This window comes from Thamnophis sirtalis, unplaced genomic scaffold (assembly GCF_051295495.1).
Source record: "Thamnophis sirtalis isolate CommonGarterSnake01/CBP01778 unplaced genomic scaffold, rThaSir2_p1.2 scaffold_1, whole genome shotgun sequence".
In the NCBI taxonomy this organism is placed as follows: domain Eukaryota; kingdom Metazoa; phylum Chordata; class Lepidosauria; order Squamata; family Natricidae; genus Thamnophis; species Thamnophis sirtalis.
Genome location: NW_028261381.1, coordinates 109,655,994 through 109,668,296, shown reverse-complemented (window position 1 = coordinate 109,668,296; position 12,303 = coordinate 109,655,994). Strand labels below are relative to the sequence as shown.

The window sequence follows — 12,303 nt, the reverse complement described above, 5'->3', positions numbered from 1 at the left end:
CCAGAAGCAGTCTTGGGCTCATTCTCCCTGGTGGGTGGAGAAGGGGGACTGCATTCCAGTCTGCTTCTCCCTCTTCAAAGTTCTCAGCTGCAAACTCTCTCTTTTTGGGCTGTACAACAGCCCCTCATCATGAAAGGTGTTTCAGACAAATTTCTCACTCAGCTGTTCTAAGGATCCCATAATGGTTCTATCAGAGTTTTTGGGAGTCTGGCCTGTTCCCAGTCCCTCCCCCATTCCAGACTTCCTAGTTTGCTCAGGGGCTTTCCCCAGCCACGGATGCTAGGGTGGGGAGCAATACCTCAGCTGCTATGCTTTTGTATTCTATATTCGATTCTTCAAACTCCGCCTACATTCTAAAACCTATTGCCTGTTTCTGTTGCTATGTACAGAATCCTCATTTTCAAATGTTTAAGTCTGTCTCAACATTTCTCTCTCACACAAACAATTTTAATTCTGCTATTCCCATCCCTATTGAGATTCCTTTCTTAGGGTCAGTTTGTACCCTCATTCAATCCCAACATCTCTCTCTCTCTCACACCCACACAGACAAATACGCTGAATTCCCATGTGCCCATCCATATTGGGATTCGTTTCCTAGGATAGGGTCAGTTTCTACCCTTGTTCTGCAAAAATGAGTACTTATCTGTCATGGTGGAGTGTGGTGTTGCTTAAGATCATCCAAAATGCAGCTTCCACACGGGAACCTCCTCAGGGCTTCAGATATGCCTTTTACGACGTGATCATCCCAAGGAAGCTGTCTCCCAAGTATGGGCAAGAAGAACCCCAGGATGTGAGCTACCTCCTGCCCATTGAAGGAAATCCCCATGTGGTATTCCTCAGGCAAAGAAGGAACTTCATCCCTAAGGTCTTTCCTGTCTTCACCTATGATACAGCAGGAGATCTCCTGGTGGACAATCCTTTTATCAAGGATGATTGTTTCTACCATGGATTTATTCAGAGCAAGTCCCCTTCTCGGGTCACCCTCAGTACATGTTCAGGAGGCCTGAGAGGTATATTAAGGTAGCAATTGTGATTGATCATGAACGATATTTGAAGTTTCAAAGCAATGAATCTTTTATTATGATGCAAGTTTTGGATATCATTCACAATGCAAATTCATTTTATGATCCACTTTCTCTACATCTGTCAATAACAGGCTTAGTTATCTGGTCACAAAAGAATCTCATAGACATTACCAACATAGCAGATGACACACTTTTATCATTTAATGAATGGAGAACAAACCATTTACTTGATATTTTAAAGAATGATGTTGCTCACTTATTTGCTTATAAAGATTTTGGGTTAACAGTAGGACTTGCATACATTGGTACTATATGTAACAAATACGGGGCAAGTGCTATTGAATCCTATAGAACCCCCAGTTTGTTTTATATGTCTGTCATATTTACTCATGAACTGGGACATGTTCTTGGAATGCAGCATGATGAGCAATTTTGTCATTGTGAAAAGAGTGAATGCATTATGGCACCATTTGCAGCAGAGACTGATAAATTTAGTAACTGCAGTTTCAAGGATTATTTCCATTATAGAAACACTGAATGTTTATTTGTCCCACCAGACACTAACACAACATTTAAGTTTGAATCCTGTGGTAACAAAAGAGTGGAAAAGGGAGAGCAGTGTGACTGTGGGTCAGAAACACAATGCAAGTCAGATCCCTGCTGTCAAGCTAATTGTACGTTGCGCCCCACGGCTGTTTGTGCCTTTGGACTGTGCTGTGCTAACTGCCAGTATCGCCAACGTGGAACTGTTTGCAGAGAGAAGATTAGCAGTTGTGATCTCCCTGAATATTGCAATGGGACTTCAGAGCACTGCCCAGAAGATGTGCATGTGCAAGATGGTGCTGTATGCAATGATGGCGCGTATTGTTATCATGGGAACTGCACGACTCATGATATGCAGTGCAAAATGATATTCGGCAGTGGAGCAAGAGTCGCTTCTGAAGTTTGCTTTAGACAAGTGAATAATAAAGGTGATCGCTTTGGCAACTGCGGCCTTAAACATGGAAAATACAAGAAATGCAATACTGGAGATAGCCTGTGTGGCCGTATCCAGTGTAAAAGTGAAGAAATTCCTTCTTTGGAGGATCACGCTACAATAATTCATACTTCCATTGAAAATGATAATTGCTTCGGCACTGACTATCACACTGGGATGAAAGTAAATGATATTGGAGCCGTGAGAGATGGTACTCCTTGTGGCGATAACATGTTGTGCATTGAGGGTAGTTGTGTCAATGTGTCCATTCTGAAATATGACTGTAATGCCACAATGTGCCACAATCAGGGAGTTTGTAACACTCTCAAACACTGTCACTGTGATACTGGATGGGCCCCTCCAGACTGCACAAATAAAGGCTATGGAGGTAGCATCGACAGTGGGCCACCTCCAGTTACAGTACTGTCTAAAGCTAATATGAAAACCTCAGCTGTAGCTGCAATACTCTCTGCTTTTTGTCTCACAAATGTTTGTGCTGGCCTGGTTATTTGGTTCAAGGATAGACTAAGAAGCCAATCTGGAAAATTTCAGGAAAGAGTCCATGCTATGAAATCAACCGATGAAGGAACACTCACGGTTGCTTAGAATGCACAAAGCATCCAGTATAATCACAAGAATTAACTCTCAATTTTTTAAAAGGCACTTGAAATTTCAATGTATTAAATTAAATTAAATCATTTTAATATTTTTAATTTAAAATTCCAAGTTCCAACTTTGGGAGGAAGAGTTAATTCACGTTGTTCCAGGCTCCTAGTTCCTATCAACCTGCAGAAAGCTGTACTAGGAAGAAAGTACAATTACTACTTTTACTACTATTTCTGCTAGTATGTTTTTGTTCTCACTAAGAATTAGTCCAGCCAGCTGGAATTATGTTTCCAGCATTCAGCTTTGATTTTAATATTTTGCTGACCCTCTTGATGTATTCCTTTTTTGTTGACTTTTTGGCTTTTCCATTCAAGATGTTATCTGCTTCCAATATGCCTAGGTACTTGTAACCATCATCCTTTGCTAATGCTTTCACTATATCTCCATTTCCCAGTTCTATTCCTTCTGGTTTTTTATTTTTATTTTTCCTCACTGCATTGATAATATAGCACATTTTTCATGTCCAAAGATTCATCTCTGCCAGCATCCTGGACTGTTGGAGATGCTGGACTGTGCTGAACACACTCTCCTTCCTTTCCTGTTCTCCTCTCCAGCCGTTTCTGCTACTCCTCTAACAACCGACCAGTTAAATATGCCATGGTTAAATCCTGTCCTTGCATGGACTCTAGACTAATCATAAGAACATCCCATGAATTGTCCAAAGACCTAAGCACCACATATGCCTTGTGTGCTTCAGTAAAAGTCATTCTCTTTTCTTCCAACTTAAGGAATGTCCTTCTCATATTCTGCAAATATGTGGAAATACACTCTCCTGGCTTCAGCTGTGCCTTATACAGTTTCCAAGTCAGCAACACCTTGCTACCTGCAGACTCTCTCACATAAACACTACGCAACTCCTCCCAGCACTGTTTTGCAGATCGTTTTTTAAAATGTTTTTTATTAGATAAACATTAAAAACATTGGACATAGTGCGACAATTCTGGCATAAGCATTTCCATGTAGTTTTTGAATCTTACAACAATTACAGTTTATATCCATTATCTGTATATATGTATGTGTAGTCAGTCAAATTATCTGCCTATTAATCCCCTTTTTATATAATTACTAACAAATACTTATCCAATTCCTACATATCACACAATCTTAATACCACATTTCCCAATTCTTAACTTGTCTGCGTTTTTCTGTCCTGATTTTTTCCCCTCATTTCTAACCATCAGTACCATTTGTCCCAAATTTCATGATATTCCATCTCACCCTTGTCTTTGAGCTCTAGAGTCAGTCTGTCCATTTCTGCGCACATCAGTATCTTATTATTTCTTGTTGGGCTTTATATTTTCCATCCCATAGGAAGGCACGCCACCCCATTTGCATACCACGACGTAAATAAAGCTTTGAAAGTATCTTTTGATTTTTTCCTTCATAATGTAAAATACCTAGAAGAAACTGCTATCATATTTCTTAATATCAAACCACATCTATGAACACCAGCATCAAGAAGACACAATAAAAACTCCTTAATCCCACAACACATGGACAGACACAACCATAATTTGAATGGGGAAATGGTCATCATCTTAAACCTAGATCAAGCTAATTCTCTACGTGCAAGTGAACTCTTGGAAACTTGGTATTCAAACAAATGAGCCATCAACAGGCACATAGAGATAAAACAACAATTGCAGACCATTGGAAACAAATAATGAAAAAGGAAGCAAAGATGGCAAAACATTCATTTTGGGCATCTATTTTTAGTAGGCTTTTGATCCCACTCAACATCAGATGCATAGAATTTATAGAACCCAGCACAATCTTTGTTGAAGAGGACAATTGTTCTTCTTGTTGATCTCTCACGTAACATAAAAGTACAGTCTATTCAGCCTTTAAAATTGGGTTTATTTCTGCTAAGAGTCCAACTTTGTGGTCTTTAATAGATTCTCCCCTGCTCCCCAATAAATTCTTACAGCAAAGACTGAGGCACATGGTATGGAAAAGTATCAGATCCTTTTATAGTCAAAGATAAACTGTATGAAAGGAGCAAAAGCCAAATAAACATGAATTAGAAATTTGAAGTTTCAGCAGGTTATTGATTTGGAGCTCTTACAAAGCCACACGTCGCCTGGTGTGATAGGCTACTTCAATATCCACTCAAATGATTGAACTTCAATTCATACCTTGAGCCAACTAGAGAAAATATCAGTTTATTACTGTTAGAGAGCACTAGGATATGAACAGGAGTTATTCTACATTGGTTGTTTAAACTTCGCCTCCATTCCAAAAATCTATTGCATTTCTGTTGCTACTGGTATGTTCAGAATTCTCATTTTCAAATCTTCAAATTCAAAACCCTAAGTCAATCTGGCTGTCTCCCCCATCTCTCCTTCCCTCCCTCCCTTGCTCTCTCTCTCCCTTTTCCAGAATAGGGTCAGTTTCTACATTCGTTCTGCGAAAATGAGTGTCTGTCTGTCACTGTTGAGTGTGATATTGCTTAAGATTGTCCAAAATGCAGCTTCTGGACAGGCACCTCCTCAGGGCTTCAGATATGCCTCTTACGATGTGATCATCCCAAGGAAGCTGTCTCCCAGGTATGGGCAAGAAGAACCTCAGGATGTGAGCTACCTCCTGCCCATTGAAGGAAATCCCCATGTGGTATTCCTCAGGCAAAGAAGGAACTTCATCCCTAAGGTCTTTCCTCTCTTCACCTACAATACAGCAGGAGATCTCCAGGTGGATCATCCTTTTATCAAGGATGATTGTTTCTACCATGGATTTATACAGAGAAAGTCCCCTTCTCGAGTCACCCTCAGTACATGTTCAGGAGGCCTGAGAGGTCTCATACAAATGGAAAATAAGACCTATGAAATTGAACCAGTTCAGGAATCTTCTACCTTTCAACATGTGGTGTTTCGGTTAGAAGTAGAGGAAGGTGCTCCCCGAATGACTTGTGGAGTAGGAGAAAAACAACAGAGCCATCAAGAATTCATTACTCCTGAAACACAGAATCTTGGAAACAAAGAAGTTTTTGGAAAATCCTGGTGGCCACATACGAGATATGTTAAGGTAGCAATTGTGATTGATCATGAACGATATTTGAAGTTTCACAGCAATGAATCTTTTATTACGATGCAAGTTCTAGATATTATTCACACTGCAAATTCATTTTATGATCCACTTTCTGTTCATCTGTCAATAACAGGCTTAGTGATCTGGTCACAAACAAATCTCATAGACATTACCCACATAGCAGATGACACACTTTTATCATTTAATGAATGGAGAACAAACCATTTACTTGATATTTTAAAGAATGATGTTGCTCACTTATTTGCTTATAAAGATTTTGGGTTAACAGTAGGACTTGCATATATAGGTACTATATGTAACAATTACGTGGCAAGTGCTATTGAATCCTATAGAACCCCCAGTTTGTTTTATATGTCTGTCATATTTACTCATGAACTGGGACATGTTCTTGGAATGCAGCATGATGAGCCATTTTGTCATTGTGAAAAGAGTGAATGCATTATGGCACCATTTGCAGCAGAGACTGATAAATTTAGTAACTGCAGTTTCAAGGATTATTTCCATTATAGAAACACTGAATGTTTATTTGTCCCACCAGACACTAACACAACATTTAAGTTTGAATCCTGTGGTAACCAAAGAGTGGAAAAGGGAGAGCAGTGTGACTGTGGGTCAGAAACACAATGCAAGTCAGATCCCTGCTGCCAAGCTAATTGTATGTTGCGCCCTGCAGCTGTTTGTGCCTTTGGACTGTGCTGTGCTAACTGCCAGTATCGTCAACATGGAACTGTTTGCAGAGAGAAGATTAGCAGTTGTGATCTCCCTGAATATTGCAATGGGACTTCAGAGCACTGCCCAGAAGATGTGCATGTGCAAGATGGTGCCGTGTGCAATGATGGCGTGTATTGTTATCATGGGAACTGCATGACTCATGATATGCAGTGCAAAATGATATTCGGTAGTGAAGCAAGAGTCGCTTCTGAAGTTTGCTTCAGAGAAGTGAATAATAAAGGTGATCGCTTTGGCAACTGCGGCCTTAAACATGGAAAATACAAGAAATGCAATACTGAAGATAGCCTGTGTGGCCGTATCCAGTGTAAAAGTGAAGAAATTCCTTCTTTGGAGGATCACACTACAATAATTCATAGTTCCATTGAACATGATGATTGCTTCGGCACTGACTACCACACTGGGATGAAGGTAAATGATATTGGAGCCGTGAGAGATGGTACTCCTTGTGGCGATAACATGTTGTGCATTGAGGGTAGTTGTGTCAATGTGTCCATTCTGAAATATGACTGTAATGTCACAATGTGCCACAATCAGGGAGTTTGTAACACTCTCAAACACTGTCACTGTGATGTTGGATGGGCCCCTCCAGACTGCAGCAATATAGGCTATGGAGGTAGCATAGACAGTGGGCCACTTCCCATTTTAGTAGAGGCTAAAGGTAGTGTGAAAATCTCAGCTATAACTGGAATATTCTGTGCCTTTTGTCTCACAATTGTTTCTACTGGTGTAGTTATCTGGTTCAAGAATGGGCTGAGAAACCCATTTGGAAATTTTCAGGGAAGAATCCATGCTACAAAATCAAAAGATGAAGGAACACCAGTGTAACTCATCTTTGGTAAGAATGAAAAACCCATTCAGTATAAGTCCAGGAATTAACAGTCAATTTGAAAAACAAAGACTTCCAAAATTTCATTTTTTAAAGTTGTCTCCCCACACACATTTTTTGGGGTGGAATTTGGCTACTTTGGAGGGGAAGAAACCCCCAATCTATGTAAAGTAGAGTTAAAGCAAATCTTTCATTTCTAAATAATAATAAATAGTTTTAATTTTAGATCTCAAAACTTCAAGTTCAAAGTGGAAAGAAGAGATAATTCAGAGGCAGCTTGTCCCAGTGTGATGGTTCCTAGTTTCTATTAACTGGTAGAAAGTTGTAGTAGCAAGAAAGTGCAATTAAAACCCACCATCAGTTTTTTATTACTTATTCATTTTTCTGCTGGAATGTTTTTATTCTCCCTAAGATTTAATGCAATGAGTCATCATAATAGATTAACTAGTGTCTTCTCTCTGGAAGTCAGAGAATTTATTTTCAGGATTAATGAAAAATTGCTTGCTCCTATCCTACCAAAGCCATTGACTGAAAAACTGCTACATATACAATGATAGGTGGCTTTCTCTGTAGCCCAATAAATACTTTTATTAACCCTTGAGTACACTCTTCAATGAATTTTAGAATCATCTGAAGCTGTTGATTGAGTCTGCTTCTGGACTGACCTGCAGTGATCATCAATCGGCCACTGAAGAGAACTCTCCAGAATAGGCTTGTAAATGAAGCATGTATGAGATGCAGATACATTGACCGATACACAGCTATGCCAACAGTACATTGGATGTCAAGGAAAGATCGAGAAGCATTGTTGATTATAGGTAATTTGGGCTGCCAACACAGCACTGCACATCGATCTTTCTCTAACTCTGTCCCAGTAAGATTAATGATGAAATTATTATGGACGTTTAGTATTGTGGAGGCACTCAATGACTACTGGAGAAGGACATCTCCGACATGGGCCTCTTTGTTATTCAGTTATAACTTTTCTCATCAGTTCTACTATGATTGATCTGTTTGAAATAAATTGTTTTTTAGGTTTTTATCCCACTGGAAACATTAGCTTTCAGTGTCATCTGTGTACCCATGTACCAATTCCTCACACACTGCAAAACACACACAGACAGAAACATACATTCAGAGATAGAGAGAGAAACAGACAGACAAAGAGAACAACACATTCATATAACCAACTCCCTGCTGCTCTTCATCTGATAGAAGGTTACCTTCATTCAATTACCACCAAGTTGTCTTCTGGCTCTTACCCAGAACCAAGAATCAATCAATTTTTAATGGTACCTGAAACAAAGAAATGCAGCCATGTTGATTCTTTCTTTCTTCTTCCTGGGTACAGTCCCAGTGTGGCTCCCTCTCCATTCTCCACCATAATGGGAATGTTAACTGGACAGCCCTTCCTTTTGCTTCCAAGGCTGGTCAATTGTGCTTGTGTTCAGCCGAGATCCAGACTACTGTACCAACAAGGAGAAAGTCCACCAGTGAGTCAGCTCCAAATGCAGTGGATGTCCTTGCACAAAGATCTATTCCTTCCTTGATCCATTGCTCTGTGACTCCACTTGTGGTGTTTCTTTTTTTTTTCAAGCCACCTTCTGAGTCTTTGGTGACCAAGATCCCAATACGACTAGGTTTAACTGCCAGTCCTTCTCTGTCTTGTGCTCTACTGATGCATTTTTAACTTGGGGAGAAACAGGGTGTCACATCCAAAACATGTCACACTAAGTAAATGAAATGGTAACAAGGGGCCCAAAAGATGATTTCTTTCTCTTTTAATGTTATTTCCTTTGGCTAAACTGTTATTGTGTGGAATTAGGTGGGGTTGCTATCTAACATTTGTGCAGCTTCCAAGAGGGAAAAGATGTCCTGTTCTATTTTCTGCTCCCATTTTACCCCTTATTTATTCTGGGACATGATAGGAATGCTATCCACAAAGATTATTCAGATGTAAGAGAATGACTAACATATCTTTCTGTATATTTCAAAGCATGATGAATGTCTGAAGGACGCTCATTAATCTAACGTGGAGTCAAACAGGAGGGGATTATACACACTTGGTATTTCCACTAAGATAGTTCACTTAGCCAGTTCTCAATAGTCTATTCCTGGCCATGAAGAGATAGCGGATGAATTGGGAATTTAGTATCAGTCCTAGTATTTGCCAGTCTATTCCTGTTGCCGGCTGGTGAATGAACATTTGGGCAAGTGGATGGGGCTGGGGTTCAGTCTCAATCTTTGTTACTAAAATTTAGTTTAAAACTCCACAAGATCTCAATCTGCATCTTTTCTCAAACTTTTTTCAGTATGCGATCCTGGTAGTTTTCTTAATAGTGAAGCCAAACTTTTCACCCAAATGCACGATTTTTGAATTTTTTTCTATGGTGTTTCTTCGAGTCAGTTTGGACAATTTTTCTAAAGCCACTAATGAGATTATATTTTCCAAATTTATTTAATGTGGTTTAATCCCACTTAACTGGGTGTTAATTTCTCTGACCAGGTGAACTGGTACCACTGACTACTATAACAACAGGGTATCACCATTAGCGCACTAAATAAACTAAAGGCCTCCAAAACACCTTAAGTAAAGTGGAAAAGTAGAAAGGCTGAGAGCAGAGAAATTGGAAAGGTACAGGTTGATGAAACAGAGAAGAGGAGGTGGATGATTTATGACTGTGTGTCTTCCCTGGACTCACCTGGATTTCAGTGAACTACCTTCTGTGTGCTGTGATCAATTGGAGCCAAGGCCCAACAGCTATCTCCTCCTGGGGAAGGAGGAGACTCTGGTCCACCTGAAGGGGCACACTGAGAATTTTGTGGATTTTCTGGATGACAACATCACTCAACTTTGTTCCTAGTTAGAGACTGGCATGATTGCTGGTCCACTGGAATATCCTGGGGCAGGTTCTTGCCGTGTTATTTGGGAACATTTCACTGGTGGGTTTCAAAAATTGTTCGAACCTACTCTGTGGGTGTGGCGTCCTTTGTGGGAGTGGCTTGCCGCCCATGTGACCGGATATGAAGATACCGACGACACTTGTCAGAACCACCTTAAATTACCTCACACACAGCACTGCCATGCATAAGAATATGATGTAAACTTGTTTTTTAAAAGGCATCTTTGGTTTGCGTTAAAAAAACTTCAACAACGCAATGTTCTGATTGCACCACAAACGTAGTAGTCATCCTTACCTTTCACAGAGGCACTGAGTTTTATAAATATGAGCATGATAGTGTAGAATAATCATATCCAAGGACCAGTGGTAGGTTTCAAATTTTTTTGGAACATCTTCTGTAGGTGGGGCCTGCTTTCCGGGTCCACTGGTGGAACCTCTTCTAACCGGTTCGGTAGATTTGATGAACCGGTTCTACCGAATAGGTGCGAACTGGGAGGAACCCACCTCTGGAACATTTCCATTCTTGCTCCTGAGGAAGTGGAAGGTTCCTAGGGTGTTTGAGCGCAAACACTTTTGTTTTAGACCCATGTTCCCTCTAGGCTTATGAAAGGGAAGTGATATGTGGGTGGATTCTGCTGATGATCAATACTTCCTTATAGGATGGGGTAGCTCCCCAGCACTTTAAGTAGGCTGAGGTCCGCCCTCTTCTTAAAAACCATTGCTGGATTCACCCTGTTGGATAATTTCTGACCAGTCTCCAATTTCCCCTTTTTGGGGAAGGTTATAGATAAGGTAGTTGTGTGGCAGCTCCAGAGGGTTTTGGGTGAAATGGAGTATCTAGACCTCTACCATTCAGGCCTGGATATGGGACAGAAACACCATTGGTCTCATAGTTGGATGGTTTCTGGCAAGAAATGTGCATCCATCCTTGCTCTACCTGACCTCTTGGCTGCTTTCGATACCATTGACCTCGGTATCCTTCTGGAGTGACTTCGGGAGTTGGGAGTAGGGGTCTTTGTGGTATCCTGGTTTGCTTCCTCCCTCTGTAGCCACTCCCGGTGTTAATAGGAAGCAAGAGGTCCAGCCCTTGTGCACTTGTCTTGCGCAGTTCTGCAGGGCTCGGTACTCTCTCCGCTTCTATTTTACATCAACAGGAAGCCATTGGGTGAGATCATCCATCACTATGGACTGAGATATCATCAATATGTTTACGATACACAGCTACTCATCTCAGTCCATGGTGAGTTCAGTGATGCCCTGATCTCCTTCTCGCAGTACCTGGAGGCCATTAGGGACTGGTGGGAGAACAACAGGTTGAACCTGAACCCTGGTAAGATTGGGTGGCTCTGGGGTGCTTTGGTCCATGGGCAATTGCCATCTTTGATCTTGGATGGGGTGGTTCTGCTTCAAACAGACCAGTAAATAAATGGGATTCTCCTAGATTTGCGATTCCTGCTTGAAAGAGCAGATGACAGTTGTAGCCAGGAGGGCCTTTGCACAATGCAAATTATGCACCATTTACATCCTTTCCTGGGCCAACAATCCCTGTTCACGGTTATTCATGCCTTATTCACCTGTCTTGACTATAGCAATGTGCTCTACAGAGGGCTGCCCTTGAAAAGCCTCTGGAAGCTCCATTTGTTTCAGTATCCATTGGCCTGCATGGTTTTGTGCAGACCTCTATGTGCACATATGATACCTCTTACTTGGGAATTACATTGGTTGCCAATTTGCTTCCGTGTTCAATTCAAGATACTGGTTGTCCCCATTAAAGCCCTTCATCCTTGGGACCAGGTTATCTGAGTGACCGTCTCTTGCCGATCACATACAGCTGACTCACTAGAGTGGGGAGGAAAAGAATGTTGTGTGTCCTGTCCTCTATGGAAGTTTATCTGTTGGGACCCAGAAGAAGGGCCCCTTTAGTGTCTCTCTCTCTCTCTGGAACCTTATCCCTCAAAAAATTAGACTGGCGCCCATCCTGAGACTCTTTCATAAGGAACTGAAGATATGGTTTCACCAGCAGGTTTGGAGAACAGAGAATGGGGTGCAGCCCTTTAAAAGGCTGATTTGAATGTGTGTAGTCACTGAGGGGGCCGGGGAGTTATTATTTTATTTTAATTTTATAATTAT

At 40.9% G+C, this 12,303-nt stretch overlaps 1 protein-coding gene and 1 pseudogene across 1 annotated transcript; both read left to right on the top strand.

Moving 5' to 3' along the window:
* Nucleotides 1-631: 631 nt before the first annotated feature.
* On the top strand, nt 632-3,605 carry LOC148049663 (disintegrin and metalloproteinase domain-containing protein 20-like; annotated as a pseudogene).
* Nucleotides 3,606-5,079: 1,474 nt separating this feature from the next.
* On the top strand, nt 5,080-8,324 carry LOC148049662 (disintegrin and metalloproteinase domain-containing protein 20-like). Its single transcript, XM_087723346.1, has one exon. It carries the CDS (start codon nt 5,080-5,082, stop codon nt 7,267-7,269), a length of 2,190 nt encoding a protein of 729 aa, XP_087579472.1. The 3' UTR covers nt 7,270-8,324.
* The last annotated feature ends 3,979 nt before the right edge of the window (nt 8,325-12,303 follow it).

What these genes read in the sequence shown, in the direction of transcription:
- LOC148049662 (XM_087723346.1), top strand. Translation starts at nt 5,080, where the DNA reads ATGAGTGTCTGTCTGTCACTGTTGAGTGTGATATTGCTTAAGATTGTC.